Consider the following 19643-nt stretch of genomic DNA (forward strand, 5'->3'; position numbering starts at 1 on the left):
TGCAAAATGGCGATTCTTTTATACGAAGGTATAGATTAGCTGCTTGTAGATTATGATAAATTAGTTTTTTATGTATTTGTTTATTATTACCACTTGTTTGTTTGTGGTAGGGTGTAATTAGATGAAATTGCTATTATGGACAGATTGGTTGTCTAATTACATTCAAATAGATGCGGCAAATTTCCAATTTCCAGGCAAGTAATGCTTAAGACAGTCACGCTTTGTTAATTCTTAAAACATTTTATTTACCACTGAATTAATATGAAAATAACATAATATTAACCACTTTCTAACTAACATCTTTATAATAATATTAAAACCGAGATACTTTCTACCACAATCTCATTTATTACCAGTCGGCGATAAAGTGGTTGTTATTAAACTTTTTTTAATTACTAATCAGCCTACCTGGAATTGAAGAGTTTCCAAAAAACCAACAATTAAAGGATTCACTGGACTAACACGAACAAAATCGCACCCAGTACATTTAAACAGCAAAATCCCTGATGAGTGTTATTTCTAGCAAAACTTGCAAAATTGGGCAAGTCCTGATCTGTATACGACTTGTAATTATGTTGCCATGAACTTTCTTATCACTGTCTTTGATAGTTATTCTGCCTGATTTTATTGTATTCTTCATTTCATCACAAGCGATGACTGTCAATAAAGTTTGGAAGCATCCGCAGTGACGTCACTCAGGATGCCAATGAGTACAAACTACAAGCAACTCTGGGCTTGATCGTAGGTGGCTAAGTTTTGATCTATATTGCTCCAGACAATTTGACAAATATTGGGCAACGTTGCCAAACTGCTTTAACAGTACTAATTGGTCAGCCTGACGAAATTGCTGATTGTTTAGAAACGAGTACGTGCCAGTGTTATTACCGCATCAATTTATAATTTAAATGGGTACACGACGCATCGAAATGGTATTAAAATCACAATGGGACTTTTAAACTAAGTATTCAGCGTGAGAGGATGTGTAAATAGCAGGTAATTTGTCAATAATTTAGAAACTTGCCTGCATTTACAAAACTAAACTATTACAGTAACGAGTTCATGAACGGGATGGGAAATTCTTGTGTGTGTGTGTGTGAGAAGTCTTTTTACTCGATTTACTATTTGCTAAGATTGAATAATATTTGCGGTGTTGGCAAAACAGATAATCGGATATGTCGAAAGTGCAAATATCAAGCTTGTTGAATCCTAACGAGGCCAGTGGTTCACTGCTAAATGAAACGCAGAATGTGCATCTCAAGTGAAATGCGTTTAAGTGTTCACCTTGCTTATGCTGGTTATTTGGAAAAATATCAAAAAAGTGTAAATAGGGGAAATTGTAGGGAATTTCACTCTCTACAAAATTGTATTAGGGCACTTTGGCCCTAAAGAGTCTTCTTAGAGAATTATTCCCTGAAAACTGTATTAAAGCACAAAAAGATGTTTTGAAACCCCCTTTAAAAGTTCAACCAAGCGTAACTGGGTTATTTGGAAAAATATCAAAAAAGTGTACAGAAGGAAAGTTGTAAGGAATTTCACCTTATACAAGATTGCATTAAGGCACTTTTGCCCTAAAGGGCTTCCTCAGTGAAATATTCCCTGAAAACTGTGTTAAAGCACGGAAAAGTGCTTTGAAAGACCCTAAACGGTTGATAGATAGGAACAGAGTGTATGGAAGCAAAATTGCACAAAAACTATTTGAAGCCACTGTTTTGACTCACCCTGTACGTATTAGTTAGAACAACAGGGTGGTCAAGTTTTTGGCAAATATCTCCAAAACGGTTCGAGTTAAAAAAAAATTACATGAGAGCAAAAAGTGTCTAAATGAACCACTTAACCCAACTAGGTAACCCTACCACTTCGATTCGATTGACTGTATACAGGGTGTGCACGAAAATGATAGTAGTTTTCTTGTTTTGGTCACTCTGTATGTTGGGTTACACCGCTGGAAAGAGCAGCTCAATGGGGTACAAATGAGTTATGGTGGTTTGAAGTTTACCAACAAAAAAATCAAACAGGCACTGCCAAGCTTTTGTTTCCGGTAGTTCTGACAGTTCAGTCACGTCAAAGTCATTTTTGACAGATGACAGGACAGTTGTCACGTGACTATATTACGCAAAATGGTGGCTTATTGATAAAATATAAAACATGATTTTTGCGACACAATCGCGCACACGTAATCCGTATTTAGATAGTAACAAATTTACGAAGCAAAACGTTGTCGTCATCTTCGAGCAAAACTTTCTACTTAGTCCCCTTTCTTCCCACACCTGCGTACCGGCAAGATCGACGGTCAGCTTCCTTTTGGGTTCTTCGCGGGTACCCCAGTCGATGAGTTGCACTCGTTTCGGACGATAATTTGTTTTTCTCTCTGTGTACGGGTGCCGCTACGATGGTACTGTCCGGTTGCTAATCGATCGTAGATTTTGCAACACTGTCGCGCCAGTTGTCAAATTCAGTGCCAAAATGAGGATTAGAACGTTGCTTGTAAGTTGCTACCCTCAGTCCAAACGTTATTTTTGACAGTTCGTACTTAACCTTCGTGTATATAGATTTGACACTAGAAACCAAACTAGGTCAAGGATGTGATTTTTCAATACCCTATTATCTAACTGAAGAGGCACATTCTAAGTGTGTGCGTATGTGAAAGTTTGACCGACTGAACAAACCAATATAATTGATTTTTCCCAAACATTTCGTCATCTTAAAGGTTAATCATTCTTTGTTTATTTATCGTTTTTACAGTCAAACTTAACAGCCAATTTCTATGGTTAACCGCAATTTTGCCACTTTGTATTCATTTAGTGCCGGTACTTTCTTCGTTGCGTATATGCAGAATAAATTACAGTGTTGTCAGTCAAACTTGTTTCTAAAATCGCAATCATTCTTTCTAATAAAAGTCCCAACAATTACCGCCCCGAGGCGGTAAATCAGTGAAAGGAAGACCTAAAAGTGAAAAAAATCTTTAATGCGGAAGACTGAGTTCATAAAGGATTCGTTGATGTGACCTCTCTCGTATTTTGTACGCAGTTACGTAACGTTGTTACTTTCATCTGTTCTTCGGTGCATTCACAATTTTTATTACGCGGTCATTGCGTCCAGAGTCGTTAACATTTCCTACAGAGAATGTCTCCAAATTGCGGGGGAAACCATAAACCATAAACTCAATTCTTGTTCAGCACACTTCATAAGCATGTGACGTCATTGACCGGTTTATCAGGTGACCTGCTGTCAAACGACTTTAAGTAAACCAGTTCAGACTTTTGACAGCTGTCATTAGTGTCACGTTAATAATTTCCATTTGCATAACCTTCAATTAAGTAATAATAATAATCAATAGTGCGTATTACAAGACTAAACTTGCCGTGGGAACGTAATTGTGCCAGTTCCGTTTACTTCCAATGTTAATTCCATCTTGTTGGCATCGATTTAAGTGCTAAACCAGAATTCTTTTATACGATTTTATTGCTAGAGAGCCGTGAAAATAGTTCTAACCTAATAGGAAAATAATTTTCACCTTGCCTTAGTTGATCAGGAGCTTATCTAGACCAATAGAAACTTAGTGTCCTAGAAAAACGGAAAATAGTGACTGTTTTCCAGTCAAGATTATAATTACTGCTATGTTTAGGCAATACTGTCACTGTCAGTTAGTCTGTCAAATGTTAAATAAAAGACTACATATCTAAATTTTTAAGGTGCGCTTTTCATTGTTGTATATGGGCCCGGTGGAATTTGTGACAGATGACTCAAAAAAAATCAAATTTCAATGAAAAATTGGCTGGACGGATGTGCGTAAAGAGGTTAACGGTGAAGCACGGCGATTCTTTGAAAATGAAAGTAACGAAATTTCTTCTCTCGACGATGAAAATTGCCCAAGGAATGTATTGGTAAATTCACTTGTTGGGACGTACCTTGCCGAATAACGAAGACGAGCTTTTACTTTATTGACAACCTACTTTTACACCTGTTTCCCCTGCAAATACCTTTTGAAAAAAAATAGTTATGGGACAATTAAGTAACACAAACAAAATTGAGAATTTTACGTCACGATGACGTATTTTATCGAAACCGTAATTGAACAAACTGTCAAGTGACGTCAAGCTGTATACAGAGTTTATTATTCACTAGTTTGGCACTAATAAATGCACCCTCATTAGTTAAGAAGCATCCATCGTGACGTCATCAGTGAAAATTATGTATCAATAAACCATATACAGCGCCAACTTGAATAAATGGCCCAAACGCACTGGTTTCGGCGTTTTAAGGTTAAAGTTTTTCCTACTTAAATTACACGAAAAAACGCTAAAAACTATGAAATTACCTGGGAATTGTTCACCTTAACATCGTGGTAATAGGTTTCACGCATTTTTAGCCGTACAAATATGTAAAAAAGTACAACTTTTAAGCTAGCTTTTTGGTGTGTGTAGAAACGCCAACTTTTCACATCTTGTTTCCTGGATTAATTAGGGCGCTGGCCCCAAACCACTTGCACTGACATGACCGGGACACTCTAACGAACACTTTAACGTACGGTTCCTTACCGAAAACGCAATTTTACCGGCTTTTTTTGAGTAAAATTGACGACAAAGAAGTTAGGCTACGCGCACTCCCTCTGTTTACGTTACGACACAAACAAGTAGGCCTTGCTAGGGCTGGGCTATCCGGCCGCAATCGATCTGTTTGGTTGGTTAACCGAGTGTCTCTGACCGAGTGAAATGAATCCAATGGGCCAGAGGCCTCTGAAACATTCTAATAGACATTTTAAAGTACCAGAAGATTTTAATAGTGATTAGAATGGGACAGAAGCCTCTAAAACCTTTTAAAAGTCTTCTAATGTTGCTAGAGGCCTCTGAAACACTCTAATGCTCATCTCAAACTGTCAGAAGGTTCTAATAGTGATTAGAATGTGCCAGAAGCCTCTGAAACCTTCCAAGGATTTTCTAAACGTGCCATTTTCACTTTAGATTCTGGCACTTTGCTAATTTAAACTATGTTGTCAAATCAAAATTAACTGAGCTAAAATATCGACAATCTCTGACTGGTCAAAGCGGCTCATTCCTAGTGGCTGTGGCGGCCATATTTGTTGTTGTTCCAGAAGTCTTGTTTGTTCGTAGTTTTGTTGAAAAAAGCGGACAAAAGTGCGTTTCTAGTAATAAAAAGTAACTGAAAGTGTTTGTTAAAGTGTCTCGATCATGTGAGTGCAAGGGGTTTTGTGCTAAGGCCTGAATTGTTCCAGGAAAATGGATTTGAAATTGGTGTAGCTACCCATTACAACAAAGCCCCCTAAAATCATAGAATTAGCCTTTTTTTATTAGTAATGTTGTTGGTTTTTTTAGGTCACCTTATGTTGCTTCCTAACAGTAATTCAGGCATCCAGCAAAAAAGACAAGAGGCAACTAGATTATAGTCTGACGTCCTACCAGAGATCGGACCGTCGTATACACCACAATGGTATCCAACACCTGCCTCAATACCCCCCACCACAGTACTATCCAGGCCCACCCCGCCCATATCGTAAAGGTAGACCACAATATCTTCCTGCACCTCCTTATGCAGTTCAAATGGAACCTTTGATCCACTATTCTCAGCGCGATCCTCTATTCAATACTAACAGTTTGTCCCCTGATACAGATCCCGTCCAGGACCAAACCGATAGTGTAGATCGCGGAGGAAGCGGCGATACAATCTACATCCCTCATAAACCTTTCATCAAGGTGGTGGAGAAACCGGTTTACATCAAAGAACCAGAGCCGATCATTGAAATCATCATTAAAGAGTCGAATATCAGTTTGCCGCCCCCACCCACTGAGGCACCGCCCCCGCCACAGAAGAAGAAGAAAGAGGAAGTGCAAGTTTTCTACGTGAAATACCAGAAAAACCCTCACGGGCATGGTAAAGACGCTGTGATTTACGACAAACCGATCCCGGCTATATCGCCCCCTATACCGGACGATGATGAACCTCAGGGAGAGTGGAATGAAGCACAGTCCAGCTATGGTGCTTACAATCAGGTCACCGAACCGCCCAAACCTAGCACCACTTTGAGAACCATCATAAAGCCTGACTCTGAAATTTACCACAGTCCGGGCAATAACGTTAAAGTGACGTTTGGTAAAGAAGGTTTCGACTACAGTAAACGGTCCAGTAAACCGGACGAAGCCCCCAGGGCTCGACAATTATCCTCATTCTCAGACGTTTACTTCAAACGTCCCGCTAACAATTACGTCACGTCCAGTTCTAATGAGTACAGAAGCGAAGTGAGAGCTCCGCAACCATATCGACCATTCACTAACTACCCGCAGCCATCTAACACTCGTCCATCTAACACCAGGCCACCGCCATTTTTCCCTCCAACCAGAACGTCATTTCCAGGGTTTTCGCATTCAATTTCGCATCCACCCCCACCACATTTCCATCCGCAATACTCAGACGTCCCACCGCCCAATCAGCGTAAACCTGTACCGTACACCCCTTTTGAAAATGTCCGTCCATCACCACCACCATCACATCAATCACCCCCTCATCATCAAAGCGTACAATTCAGACCGGAAGCTCATCGGTTTAATCCACCTCAGCAACCTAGTTTTGTTGAAGCGAACCATCATCAGTATCAACATCAGCAATTCAAATCGGTTCCAAACCAACAGCCACCAAAGTCGAACCAAAACAACGAGTATCGTGAACATTTCGACAATCTTCGAACGGCCCAAAGGATCATTCCACCAGGCGGGGAATTATTGCAGAGCCTACCCAAGTTTGAACAACATCTGGTGGTGGATCCGGCCACCGGGCAACTCACTCAAGTGACTCAAACACCAACGCAGCAACGGTTCAGAAGTGAACCGACAGAGCAGGACAACAAGGCTAACAAACAAGGAAAAAGTCAGAGTAATGGCCAGTATGTTGTCCAGCAAAGACCCCAATTTGATAACAACAAATTTGGTGCACGAGTCACTACAAGGTAAGTTTTTATGTTTTGTACACCAAAATGTCTTTTTGCATACAAAATACCTCACAATGCTTCTACTATTGCTCAAAACGCCTCAAGTTGCCTTGAAATAGCATCGAAATGCCTTAACATTAAGACCCTCTGGTATTAATTGGAATTTGAAATTTGTTTTTGGTCACGTGACAGTTTTTAGGTTTGCATGTCTGCTTTTACAATTTGTACATGACTTTTGACTGGTCGAAATGTCACATGAATTGATTGATTCAATAAAAATGACTTCCTCAGGTTACGGGACTGTTTTCCCAAATTTTAAACGTCCAAAAGCTTAAAATTAATTTTCTAAGGTAGTGCGACTAAAATTCTGACAAAAACAAAAAATATTTTATATATTGACGTGTGCTCAGTCTTCTAACTGTCATAGTAACCAAGTTAGAACGTGTCATTTAAAAGAAACAGTTGAAAAACCGCTAATATAAATTTAGACAGTGGTAAGTAACTTGATAATTCAATTTTTGAGTTGGCAACATTGTAAAGGGCACTTGACATTGTCAAAAACAGTCACGTGATCTTCAAAACGCAATTTAAAGTCTAGAAAATGGTAAATTCAATTTTAGACAGTCGTAAAAAGTTAAAATCCAAAATACACGTTACATGTGACGTTGAAAAGATCTTGCAGCACTGTAAAAGGCCAGTTGACGTCTGTTAAAATTAATCACGTGACCTTTAAAATGATATTTAAAATTGAAAAATTTGATAATTGAAATTGCAAGAGAAGAAAATGCAATTTTAGAGCTTAAAACACTATAAAATTCACTCAAAAAGCCAGCCTGTCAAATTTAGACAGTTGTAAAAGGTGAAATTGTAAAATACACGTTACGTGACCTTGATAATGCAATTTTGTGTTTGCAACACTGTAAAACCCAGTTGACACCTGTCAAAAAACAGTCACTTGTGAAATTAAATTTTAGACAGTTATGAAACGTTACGTGACGTCGAAAATGCAATTCTGTATGTTCTTGCAACACTGTAAATGGCCAGTTGACATATCTGTTAAAACCAATCACGTGACCTTTAAAATTTGGTAAATTAAATTTTGATTTTGTAGAAGCTGAAATTGCAAGAGAAGAAAATGCAATTTTAGAGCTTGCAACATTGTAAAAGTCAGCCTGTCAAATTTAGACGTTGATAATGCAATTTTGCGTTTGCAACACTGTAAAACCCAGTTGACACCTGTCAAAAACAGTCACGTGTGAAATTAAATTTTAGACAGTGATGAAACGTTACGTGACGTCGAAAATGCAATTCTGTATGTTCTTGCAACACTGTAAAAGGCCAGTTGACATATCTGTCAAAAACTAATCACGTGACCCTTAAAATTGAAAAATTTGGTAAATTAAATTTAGATTTTGTAGAAGCTGAAATTGCAAGAGAAGAAAATGCAATTTTAGAGCTTGCAACATTGTAAAAGTCAGCCTGTCAAATTTAGACGTTGATAATGCAATTTCGTGTTTGCAACACTGTAAAACCCAGTTGACACCTGTCAAAAACAGTCACTTGTGAAATTAAATTTTAGACAGTTATGAAACGTTACGTGACGTTGAAAATGCAAATCTGTATGTTCTTGCAACACTGTAAAAGGCCAGTTGACGTATCTGTTAAAATTAATCACGTGACCCTTAAAATTGAAAAATTTGGTAAATTAAATTTAGATTTTGTAGAAGCTGAAATTGCAAGAGAAGAAAATGCAATTTTAGAGCTTGCAACATTGTAAAAGCCAGCCTGTCAAATTTAGACGTTGATTTTGTGTTTGCAACACTGTAAAACCCAGTTGACACCTGTCAAAAAACAGTCACGTGTGAAATTAAATTTTAGACAGTTATGAAACGTTACGTGACGTCGAAAATGCAATTCTGTATGTTCTTGCAACACTGTAAAAGGCCAGTTGACGTATCTGTTAAAACTAATCACGTGACCCTTAAAATTGAAAAATTTGGTAAATTAAATTTAGATTTTGTAGAAGCTGAAATTGCAAGAGAAGAAAATGCAATTTTAGAGCTTGCAACATTGTAAAAGTCAGCCTGTCAAATTTAGACGTTGATAATGCAATTTCGTGTTTGCAACACTGTAAAACCTAGTTGACACCTGTCAAAAACAGTCACGTGTGAAATTAAATTTTAGACAGTTATGAAACGTTACGTGACGTCGAAAATGCAATTCTGTATGTTCTTGCAACACTGTAAAAGGCCCGTTGACATATCTGTCAAAAACTAATCACGTGACCTTTAAAATTGAAAAATGTGGTAAATTAAATTTAGATTTTGTAGAAGCTGAAATTGCAAGAGAAGAAAATGCAATTTTAGAGCTTGCAACATTGTAAAAGTCAGCCTGTCAAATTTAGACGTTGATAATGCAATTTTGTGTTTGCAACACTGGTAAACCCAGTTGACACCTGTCAAAAACAGTCACGTGACTTAATGTAGTTTAAACGTTGAAAAATTGTTAAATTATTATAATAATTTGTAATGAATATTGTTTTAACTCAACATCATATGTAACAAAGATTTTACCATAATAATTACATAAACATGTTGTTCTGTTAAATTTTCAGTCAATTTCGTTATAATGATACACTATATCGTCTACTGCAATGTATTCCTTAAAATATCGCAAAATTTCTATTAATTAAGCTTTATTTCGCTCAAAATTCCAATGATAAAATATCACAAAACATTTTGAAATATATACAGAATACTTTACTATACTGTTTGTAGTTTTCTCACCAATCACCATAAAAGAGTTTAATATCTCTCTTTGTTGCACTCGTATCAAACGAAGATGTCTTGTTTAGCTCATATTCATCATCAACCACACCGAAACCAACCACCACGACAACCACACAACAACCATCAACAACTACCAAAGACCCAAAAGTGTTGGAAGCGCAACTACCCGATGAAGTTCCTGACGATTTGCGCCAACAATTGCTTTCGTCCGGAATTCTAAATAACGCCGACATATCCATCCTGGATTACGATAAAGTGGGCGACATTCCTTTGTCTGCGTTGCCTCCAGACCAATTAGCCAACTTCTACGGTGCAGGTACAGTTTACTCAAAAATCCTTTTAAAAGGTTAGTAAGTGAATCATACAGGTGGCGCCCAGCAAATTGCTGAAGCAGGAAGTGAGCTACACCCTCAAACTGCTGCTTTAACAGCAAGAACTGACCAAGAACTGTCAGGCGAGGAGTCTGAAGTGAGCGAAGTGACGGTCAAACCGTCATCAGTGGAAATGAAAGTGATCAAATACAACCCTAACACCGATCAAGGACAACAAATTCAGCAAGGTTATGTTAGCGATGATGCGCACCAAGTTGATCCTGTTGTGTTAAATGACAACACTTACAACAGGTAATTAACTACCTCTTTTGAATGAACAGGATTTTCGTAACACACTTTTTCAGGTATCTACCGTTAAAAGTTAACGGTACCCAGTTTCCAATTCCGGAAGCCCCAGAACTGAAAGGAAAGCTCATTTCCAGTGTTGTCATTCTTGCCCCCATAGCGTACGATTTTACGCCACCACGCCAAACCAGAGAAACCAGTCCTGCGGATGATCTGCAACTAATCCAGAACGAACCTTTGAAAACACTTTTAGCCAGTCCCACCCTGGATAATTACAGAAAGTTTCTAGAAAATGAAGGGAAAACCAGTGTTGCCAAACAAGCCGTTGTGTTACTAGTAACCGAGTAAGTTCTGCCTCACACTGTACTGAAATAATCATCAAATTTGTTGCCATTTCCAGACCTGACAACCATACAAAAGACAAGGAAATCTACATGTACGATATCGCCAGCAAAAGTGTTAGTAAACTGAGCGGGGAACTTTCTTCAGCCTTTGTGGAAGCGGCCGAAGCCAACTCATCCGACACCAAGACCAGCTAAAATCCAGTTCAAATCATTAAAAATGCCATAATTCAAGTTTAAAAATTTAGAGTAGCAATGTTTGCATGTGGCAAAAATTGGTTTATTGTCGTGTGGACAGGGGGCGCTGTCAAAACTTTATTCACCCTATTGGTGAGTGTGGTTCTTAATATTGTCAAATTGTACTTTGATGTAAATAGTTTAATGTTTATTTTTTTAATATAATAGAAATGTTATGTCATTGAAAATTGGTTTTATTATTTCAGTTTCATATTTAAAATATTTTTTCTACTCCTACATGGATATTGATTAATTTCTTAACAGTTTAGAGAACGGATAAGTAATCCTTTACTGTTTACCGTCATTGGCTGAAAGCTGCTTTTTCTTAGCCAGTCACAAACTATCCACGGTGTTGGAATTACGCAAATATTGCGCGATGCACATGTGGATTACTTTACTATTGCAGTGTGGGAGTACCACAGACAAAACCCTTGCAAACTAGCAAACAAACTAACGTCACGTTACTATCAAATGCAAAAGCCTGGTTGAGATCACGTGATCAAAATAAGTATTATGGCAACGCTGTGTTCCTACTGTCAAAAGTGTATTTTTGCAGTGCGCGCATTCTTTTGACAGAACCCATCGTATTGACTTTGACAGTGCGTTTCTGTGATTATCAAATTTCCAACAAAATAGTTCTTGGCCCAAACAGTAGAATTGTTATAGGGGAATGCTCGCAAGTAGTTTAAAGTAATTGTTTTTAATGGTTTTTACGTAAAAAAAAAATGGCAGTGATGGAGGGTTCCCTTAGTAAATGGACGAATGTGATGAAAGGGTGGCAGTATAGGTGGTTCGTGCTGGATGACAATTCGGGCCTTCTATCCTACTATACTGTGAGTAGAATTTACAGCTAAACTAGTGTAAAAAAAAACACTTTAGAGTGTAACTTTAAACACAGTTAATAAAACATTCCAACATTGTTCACTAAACAACCTTAAGGGACATATTGAGGACAAGCACATCATTATAACAGCTCCTTTAATGTAAAAAATGTATTGTTTTTGCTATTACAATATCAAGGTTCCTTTCAATTGTGTGACAAAGTCTAATTTAACCAACAGTTTGTTCATATGAGGTCACCAATATGTCCTCTTTAGACAACCATTTTGATGTAAACAGAAATTGTTGCAAAAAGACGCACTAATTTGTTTATAAGAGGGCTGAGAGGTCCAAGGATTGATCAATAATACTCATTTTGAACTTTACATAAAGCTAATTCTTATTTTTTAACATACAAATTTCTTTACAAATACTTTAACTGTTAAACAACTAATTTGTCTAGGAAACAATCTTAAATTACAATGGGACACATAATCTTTGTGTAAACTAAGTAATAAATCATCCAGTAATCTAAGGATTCTCTTGTGTAATAATGAAAAATTTGAATCTACATAAGGTGCTTAAAGGTTGAGTAGGTTCACCTATTATTGTGTTTTTTGGCCTTTTTTCTTGTAACTGATTTGATAAAAGTCATAAAACATTTTGTAAATAAGTATAATATTTGGGATAAAACCTACAATAAACCATTTAGGACTTTCGCAGCTGGGTCGCAAATTACAGATGGCATGAATCAGCATTATGGTGAATTGAATCTGTAATTTTCATGAAAATTCCAGTTCATTGTTAGTAATTGTCCGCTTACCATTTGAGCTAGTGTTAATTTGGGTTTCCAGGTTTCCAGTTTTTTCTGCCATTCAGGGCCAAAAGTGGACAGGAAATAGTAGGTGTACATTAGAATGTGAATGAAGCTGTTTAGCATCACTGGCACTGAGGCTAAGGCACCTGTTGATTGGTCAAAAACAAGCAAAAAATTTGATCAATCACAAGCTGTCTGTCATTGTACCCTCATTAGTTAAAAAGCATCCATAGTGACGTCATTCAGTATGCCCAAAAAGTACAAACAATTACCCTGAAATTTATGCAAAGGGAGTTATTGCTACCTACCTCCAACATATTTGCAAGCAATCCAGGACATTCCAAAGGTGGAGGCGTGGTGGTAAATGTGCAGACCGGTGATTTGATTAGTTTTGTGACGTAAAAAGAAAAAAACAGTTTCAATAAGTTCAGACATTTTCAAAAAGTACACCCAATGAAAGGATTTGAGCAAAGACAGCGATTCGGGATTATCCGTGTATTGCATTGGCTCACAACTGAAACTGTACGATCCTTGAATCCATCCAGACCTAATAATCTAACATTTTCGTACTACTAACAGGTTAAATACGGTTTAAAGTAACTAACTTACCCATTGTAGAATATAACAACACATACATATTTGGAACAAATTGTAGATTTTTATGACGGTTGTCAGGTTGTAAGGTTTCCGGTTTTTCGTGTAAGCAGGAAGGATCCGATAGACCAAAGTTAAGTAAATCAGCACAATTGTAATGGTTGGCCAGGGGCTGGACATAAACATCCAATCCGACACCCTTTTGTCTGCACAAAAGTGTTGGTTATTCCAAATTTGATTGATTTCCAACCAATTTACCTGCATTTTGTTGTATTTTATGGTTGATACTTTCAACAGTCAGCATGTTGGTGACCCTTAACTGTCCCACCATCATACTGAAAAGGACAGGCACCAAACTGAGGCGGTTTTTATATCAGTTGGTTTAATATACCACACATCGATGCAAATTAAATGCCTATTTAGTACATTATGTAGGAATTTGTATTTCAAAGGTTATTGTCGATCATCAGTAGTGATTGTGATTTTGTTTTGTGACGCTAGTGTTTCTATGAATAATTCAAGTTGATATAGTTTTGCATTTTTTCAGTCCAAAGAGAAAATGATGCGCGGGGTGCGCAGAGGATGCGTCCGATTGAAGGGGGCCGTTATCGGGATAGACGACGAGGATGATAGCACTTTTACCATCACGGTGGACCATAAAACCTTCCATTTTCAAGCGAGAGACGCGGAAGAGCGTCATAATTGGGTGCAAGCTTTAGAGGACACCATTATTAAGCACGCGAATCGGGTAAAAACCTTTTCGCAGACACTCTGAACTGATTCATGTCATTCACGTTTGTTTTAGACGCGTTACGACACTTATCACGTGTCCCCAACCATCAAAGATTTTGACAACAAAGTAGCAGAAGCTGACGCTTATCTGCAGATTATGATCGAACAAACTACCGTAAGTTAAGCTGCTTTTTTTTGACCAATTACTTGTATAAAATGGCAAAATTAGCAATTAATGTGTTAAAACAAGAGGCCTTACATAATCACTGATATGACCATACAAATTTGAACAAACGTAGTTTGGTTTTAAAAATACCAATTCTAAGTTTACATGTGCATTTTTTTGCTTAAATTCCATTTTGAGTAGTTTATAATTGATCAAACTGAAATTAACAGTGTTGCCATTTACGCAAATGGTTAGTATTTTGTATCAAAGTGTCCATTTTTCTTAATTGTAACATACACTGTTACGTCATCTTATTCTAGTTTGATTCCAAAACTATATCAGTCCTTGTTCTATTCCTTCAGCATAGATAATCTGATATTTGAACTGAACTGTAAATCGCATTGCGTGTTTCTGTTTAGAATTTAGAAGACCGGATAAACACTCTAACGGACCCGGATGAAATATCTAAATGTCAAGCCATTTTGGAGCACGCTAACGTAAGTTAATTCTGTCCGGAAGAACTCAGAAGATGCAAAACGTCACTAAAATGTCAGTTTAATAACCAACACCTACTATGCCATATTAGCCGTTTTCTTTCGGTTTGCGATTTTGGATCCAAACGCGTTATGTTTGAAAAGTCACATGACCTCCATCACAACGGCTATATAGAAGGCGTTGGAACTACGAAGCTGATCAACTTGCGTGTTGCGTTCATAATTTTGATTTGTCATTAATCAGTGCAACACTTGACTAGTGTCACGTGCATTAAGCTGTCAACGATGACATGTATTTCCTGAAAGTTTTGCGTGAAAAATCTAGGAGTTTTTCATTGTTAATCTTCAGCGTTCTTCTGGACGTCTAGTATACCGGAAGACCAACAAAATGACATTTCTTCTCTAGGTGATGCTAGATAACATTAAGCATTCCATAGTGCTGCTTCAAATCGCCAAGGTAAGTCTAAAATAGTGCGATTTTTTATAGTTTAACGTTAGTGTCCCGTAATGATGACAGAATACGGCACACCCAGTAAATGGAGTGTACAACGAGAGAACGGGAACATCGAGCAGCATCTCATCGCTACATAACGGTAAGTCTGCATCGACATCAGTTTGTTTGATTTAAATGAGTGATTTTCGCAGAAGTACTGCCGGTAGAGGCGGTTATTCAACAGGGCATCGAATTGGGCGCGGAATGCATCGAAAACGGTCGAAGAACCGTCAGGACGCTCGGTAAGTCATTAATCGAGGATTAAAGAACCACCTGACCTGATTTTGTAGCCACGGCCACAGCCCTAGCCGTACCTGAAATGTCCTACTCCAGTTCGGAGGGGGAGGACGACTTTTTCGATGCCAACGATATTCCGTTTGGCGGTGGTAGTCAATTGGCCACACCCAGGTGAGTGTTTTTGAACCCAAAATGAAGGTAAAACAGAATTAATAACGAGAGAGAGAGAGAACCATTAATCTAAATCAAAAAGTGACCTGTGTCAGTCAGAATTAATTACAAGGTATCAGACGTCACCGCTTCTGTGGTCAGAAGGAAAATACCATAAAAACCTTTGGTACCCGGTTGGGTTTAAACCCAAGGGGTTTTTCAGGTTAACTTTACTGTATAGTGAGGTCAACTGGCAACGTGGTCTTGTTTCAATCCCCAAAACTAATGAAAAAGTAATACAAACTAATACTTTAGACGTTTAAGTTTTTGACGTCACAGTGACGTACTTTGACAGTGGGGCAATGTATGGTTTTGCCAAATTGCGTCATTGTGACGTCAAAAACGCTCTGCTCGCTCCACGGAGAAAGCGAATGCGGCCATTATTATATTATTGGTGTTATTATTTACATTATTATTTGTAGGTTAGAAGGGAAAAAAACCGGGTTGAAAACCCATCTCTAGGTCAGACTGACACATGTCATTGACAAAATTTTTAATTTTCAATGGTTGTCTCTCACAGGTAAAATTTTTGGTTTTGACAAACTTTGGCAACATTGTGCTAATTTCATTTGATTAAATTGGTCTACAGCGGTTGCTTTTACGGTTCTGCAAGTTGATTTTGCTAGTTGATAGTCACATTGAAATTGACGTTTAAGCAACCAAAAAAAAAAAATAAAAATTAGTTCACCTTTGTCAAGAAAATTACCCTTTCATGACATAATTAAATACAATTGCAATTTACGTGCAGGTCATTGATTTAAATGAATTGTTGTAGCCAACTCATTTTTTTTTTATTAGTAAAATAATAATAAATGGCATATTATGTGCATATGGAGTGCGAGATTATTGAAAAAACTCGTACTGCATTGTTAGTCGCTTGAAATGTGCCTGCGCCACTGGAATTTGACGGCGTCTGCGAAAGGGCGTCGTGACGTCACGTGCGTCATTTCCTAACCCTAAAAATCGACCCTCCAAACCATATGATTCGATAATGTATTAGTTGTCACTGAAAGTTTGCACGTCCATAGTTTCGTAACTTTTACTGAATATTCAATCAGCCCCCCAAGGGGGGAAGGAGAGTGAATTGTTGTCTCTTCTCCTATTATTGAATTTTCATTTTGTTACAAGTAAATATTTGATTTAAAAATGTGTGAGTGACCCAACTAAAACAAACAACAACAACGAAATAAGCAATATGATGCGCCTTTTGAGTAACCGTTTAAATTTCCGTCGTCGAAGGTATTTTAGTCTTTTTTTTTTTTGGTTGGTAAATTGCCCTTGTTTTTGCAGCAGTTTACGGTCATTTGACAATGAGGGTCCCAAACCGAATCCGCCCGCAGTGGTCATTCCGTCCGTACGCAAAACCAGCGAGAGTTCACCCGGAAATTTAGACTACGACGGTAAGTTGGAATTTTTTTGAGCCACTCAGTGTTTTCAAAAACTTTCGTCCAGCCCTGTACGAAGACGATGACGAACCGGACGTTGAGATGGAAAGTCACGGATCGGTTATCAGACATCTTTTATCCCAAGTGAAAATTGGCATGGATCTTACCAAAGTGGTACTGCCCACTTTTATACTAGAACGACGCTCCTTGCTAGAAATGTACGCGGACTATTTCGCCCACCCCGACTTGTTTACCAGGTTTGCCTGAAAATTTGTAAAATTGTCGGCTTTCTAACCGAATTATCAGTATCCCAGACTTGAAGGACCCAAGAGACCGGATGGTGCAAGTGGTCAAGTGGTACCTATCGTCGTACCACGCGGGTCGGAAGAGTTCCGTAGCTAAGAAACCTTATAACCCTATATTAGGGGAAGTGTTCCGGTGCCATTGGGATGTGTGCGAAGACAAGACGGAAGTAAACGAGGAAACGGTGGCTGACGGCCCTGTGCCCTGGTGTGAACGCAATCAGCTCACATTTGTGGCGGAACAAGTCTCTCATCACCCTCCAAGTAAGTTTTTTTTATTGTTTGCCCCTTCACCATTTGTCCAGAAAATAAAATATCTGTACAAAACATTGTGATATTTAGTTTCGGCATTTTACGCCGAATGCGTGGATAAGAGGATCAGTTTCAATGCGCACGTTTACACCAAATCAAAGTTCCTGGGCCTATCAGTCTGCGTGTACAATATCGGGCAAGGGATCGTTTCAGTGAGTTCCTTACTCGATCAAGGTGTAAACGCAGCTAAGCGTTTGTTTCACCAGGTTCTGGACTACAACGAAGAGTACCACCTGACGTTTCCGAACGGGTACGGCCGCTCCATTTTGACCACGCCCTGGATCGAACTGGGCGGTACGGTAACGATCAGTTCCCCGCAAACTGGCTTCCATTGCGACATTGAGTTCCTCACCAAACCGTTCTACGGCAATCGAAAACACCGGGTCACGGCCGATATTTACGGTCCGGACGAGAAAAAACCGTTTGTCAGTATTAGCGGCGAGTGGAATGGGGTTATGGAGGCTAAATGGGCCGACAAGGTAATGTACGTCATTGGGACGTCAAATTTGCTCTGCACACTGGATGAAGCCTTAAAATTAATGCGTCCTTGGCAATACAAGTATAGTCCAAACCAGAGTACATAGCAATTACGTCATTGCTTGATGCCACTATGCAAAGTTTATATGCACAAAACTTCAATTTGTTTTATCACTTGCTAAGTTGGGTTTAAGGACAGCTTAGACTGTGTTACTTTGCATCTGATCTGTCACATTCAAATCTCAATTGCCCTTAAAAGCAACTTGCAAGTGCCGGGGAAATAAGCATTAATGCTTAATAACTCGGCTTTTTGGCTCAAACCAAATTTTCCTCGATTTTTAATTAAAACTATCAAGACATTAGGGAGAACGGCCCAAGTGCACTGTTGCCGCCATTTTGGTGCACCAAAACCGGTTAGCGTTTCTCCAACTTAAATTGCCCGTGAAACACTAAAAAGTATGAAAATTTTGTTGGAACTACTTTAAGAGCTGAACAACGGTGAAAAACACAAAAAACTTGTAATTTCTGCATACCTATAAATTTCACTGTATTCAACCGGGCCCTATTGTTGATAAGGACGCCAACTTCAAATCCATTTTCCTGGAGCAATTTGGTCACTAGCACCAAACCACTTGCACTCAAATAATCGGGGACACTTTACGGTACTTTTCATCCCTAAAAACGCACTTTTGCCGGCTTTTTTTGAGTAAAATTAAACTAGAAAATAAAGGACCGGGCGCGCTTTCTAGTTTGACGTTTAGAACTAAACAACAAATATGGCCGCCATAGCCACTAGGGATGTGCTCTGTGACTACTGAGAGAGGATGGATATTATTGATCGTTAGTTTCTTTTTTAACTCTAGTTTAGACTGTGACAATACAGGTGGAAAAAAGTCACAGTCTTGTCAAGTGACCAATGTTGCCAATTTTACAAGAAAAAACCTGGTTTACTGTGAGTTATTTTTTAAGGTGGAGCCCGAATTGTTCATTGACGTGAACGCACTGAACACCATCAAGAAACAGGTGAGACCGATCAGTTTGCAGGACGAAAACGAATCGAGGAAGCTGTGGAAGGAAGTGACGGCCGGATTGAGATTTAACGAAATCGACAAAGCGACCAATGCCAAACAGGCGTTGGAGCAAAAACAACGGGACGAGGCTAAAGAGAGAAAGGAGAGCGGAAAAGACTGGCAAACGAGGGTAAAATGTTTAATTTCCCACCAAAACCCCGAGTTAAATACACTTTATTCTGCAGTTATTTAAAAAATTCGGGGAAGACCAATGGTACTACGTTAAACCCCTTAAGCAGCGTTTAACGGCAACTAACCCCACGTGAAATTCGCCTAAAGCAAACTAGAGTCAAGTTGAAGTTTTCATGATCAATAATAATAATTAAACTGTGATACACACATCATGAAAATTTTCCTTATTGCAATGCTTAACAAGCTTCGGCACTTGTTATTCCTGATGATGGTGCAAGAACTTTAGTTTAAGAGATTTTTGGAGGGTTAATTTTGATTATTGTATGTTTTAGTATTAGTAGTCTTTATTTTGTAATTAACACGCCCCACAGGTTAATAATAATAATTAATAGTACAATCAAGATTTTTAATGTGACTTTATTTGAAGCAATTATTAAATTATGATGTAAACAGAGACCAGCTTTGTATTAATTTAACAT

The 19643-nt window shown here is 38.3% G+C and overlaps 4 protein-coding genes across 7 annotated transcripts in view; 2 read left to right on the top strand and 2 right to left on the bottom strand.

The window, feature by feature from the left end:
* LOC145737438 (uncharacterized) overlaps positions 1–4817 on the bottom strand; it is a 17966-nt gene extending 13149 nt beyond the window's left edge. The window contains exon 1 of one of the 2 annotated variants that reach the window (XM_081992128.1): positions 4319–4817. In XM_081992128.1, coding sequence (XP_081848254.1) covers positions 4319–4363 — 45 coding nt within the window. In that variant the 5' untranslated portion in view covers positions 4364–4817. The remainder of the gene's footprint in view (positions 1–4318) is intronic. The other variant, XM_081992127.1, reaches the window with a different exon arrangement.
* Positions 2174–11112, top strand: LOC145737440 (uncharacterized). Of its 3 annotated transcripts, XM_081992131.1 has the most exons (7): positions 2184–2484; positions 5334–5517; positions 5629–6958; positions 9795–10045; positions 10097–10352; positions 10406–10690; positions 10747–11112. In XM_081992131.1, the coding sequence occupies exons 1-7, from the start codon at positions 2464–2466 to the stop codon at positions 10883–10885; spliced, it is 2466 nt and encodes an 821-aa protein (XP_081848257.1). In that variant the 5' UTR covers positions 2184–2463; the 3' UTR covers positions 10886–11112. The 3 variants fall into 3 exon arrangements, with proteins under 3 accessions (XP_081848256.1, XP_081848257.1, XP_081848258.1); XM_081992130.1 differs by having other exon boundaries at positions 2174–2484; positions 5334–6958; XM_081992132.1 differs by lacking the exon at positions 2184–2484 and adding an exon at positions 5059–5191 and having other exon boundaries at positions 5334–6958.
* Positions 11113–11516: 404 nt separating this feature from the next.
* On the top strand, positions 11517–19620 carry LOC145737990 (oxysterol-binding protein-related protein 9-like). Its single transcript, XM_081992849.1, has 15 exons — positions 11517–11757; positions 13702–13902; positions 13960–14061; positions 14472–14549; positions 14953–15003; positions 15064–15139; positions 15192–15281; positions 15330–15447; positions 16777–16886; positions 16939–17128; positions 17178–17437; positions 17516–17637; positions 17692–17964; positions 18932–19162; positions 19218–19620. Exons 1-15 carry the CDS (start codon positions 11650–11652, stop codon positions 19296–19298), a joined length of 2091 nt encoding a protein of 696 aa, XP_081848975.1. The 5' UTR covers positions 11517–11649; the 3' UTR covers positions 19299–19620.
* On the bottom strand, positions 12118–13564 carry LOC145737996 (very long chain fatty acid elongase AAEL008004-like). The gene is made up of 5 exons (XM_081992855.1): positions 13413–13564; positions 13170–13360; positions 12869–13115; positions 12567–12706; positions 12118–12516 (listed from the first exon to the last, which is right to left on the bottom strand). The coding sequence occupies exons 1-5, from the start codon at positions 13486–13488 to the stop codon at positions 12349–12351; spliced, it is 822 nt and encodes a 273-aa protein (XP_081848981.1). The 5' UTR covers positions 13489–13564; the 3' UTR covers positions 12118–12348.
* Positions 19621–19643: the final 23 nt, after the last annotated feature.

Source organism: Ips typographus, linkage group LG14 (assembly GCF_016097725.1).
Source record: "Ips typographus isolate SLU linkage group LG14, UJ_Ityp_2.0, whole genome shotgun sequence".
Classification (NCBI taxonomy): Eukaryota; Metazoa; Arthropoda; class Insecta; order Coleoptera; family Curculionidae; genus Ips; species Ips typographus.

Excerpts from the sequence above, each read along its gene's own strand:
- LOC145737440 (XM_081992130.1), top strand. The coding sequence starts at position 2,464 with ATGAGGATTAGAACGTTGCTT. Across the intron at positions 6,959-9,794 it reads GGTGCACGAGTCACTACAAG|CTCATATTCATCATCAACCA; the intron begins GTAAGTTTTTAT and ends TGTCTTGTTTAG. Across the intron at positions 10,691-10,746 it reads GTTGTGTTACTAGTAACCGA|ACCTGACAACCATACAAAAG; the intron begins GTAAGTTCTGCC and ends TGCCATTTCCAG.
- LOC145737990 (XM_081992849.1), top strand. The coding sequence starts at position 11,650 with ATGGCAGTGATGGAGGGTTCCCTTAGTAAATGGACGAATGTGATGAAA. Across the intron at positions 15,140-15,191 it reads CATCTCATCGCTACATAACG|AAGTACTGCCGGTAGAGGCG; the intron begins GTAAGTCTGCAT and ends TGATTTTCGCAG. Across the intron at positions 17,638-17,691 it reads TCGGGCAAGGGATCGTTTCA|GTTCTGGACTACAACGAAGA; the intron begins GTGAGTTCCTTA and ends TTGTTTCACCAG.
- LOC145737996 (XM_081992855.1), bottom strand. The coding sequence starts at position 13,488 with ATGATGGTGGGACAGTTAAGGGTCACCAACATGCTGACTGTTGAAAGT. Across the intron at positions 12,707-12,868 it reads TGCTTGCAAATATGTTGGAG|GTGCCTTAGCCTCAGTGCCA; the intron begins GTAGGTAGCAAT and ends ACCAATCAACAG. Across the intron at positions 12,517-12,566 it reads AATTAACACTAGCTCAAATG|ATTCAATTCACCATAATGCT; the intron begins GTAAGCGGACAA and ends TGAAAATTACAG.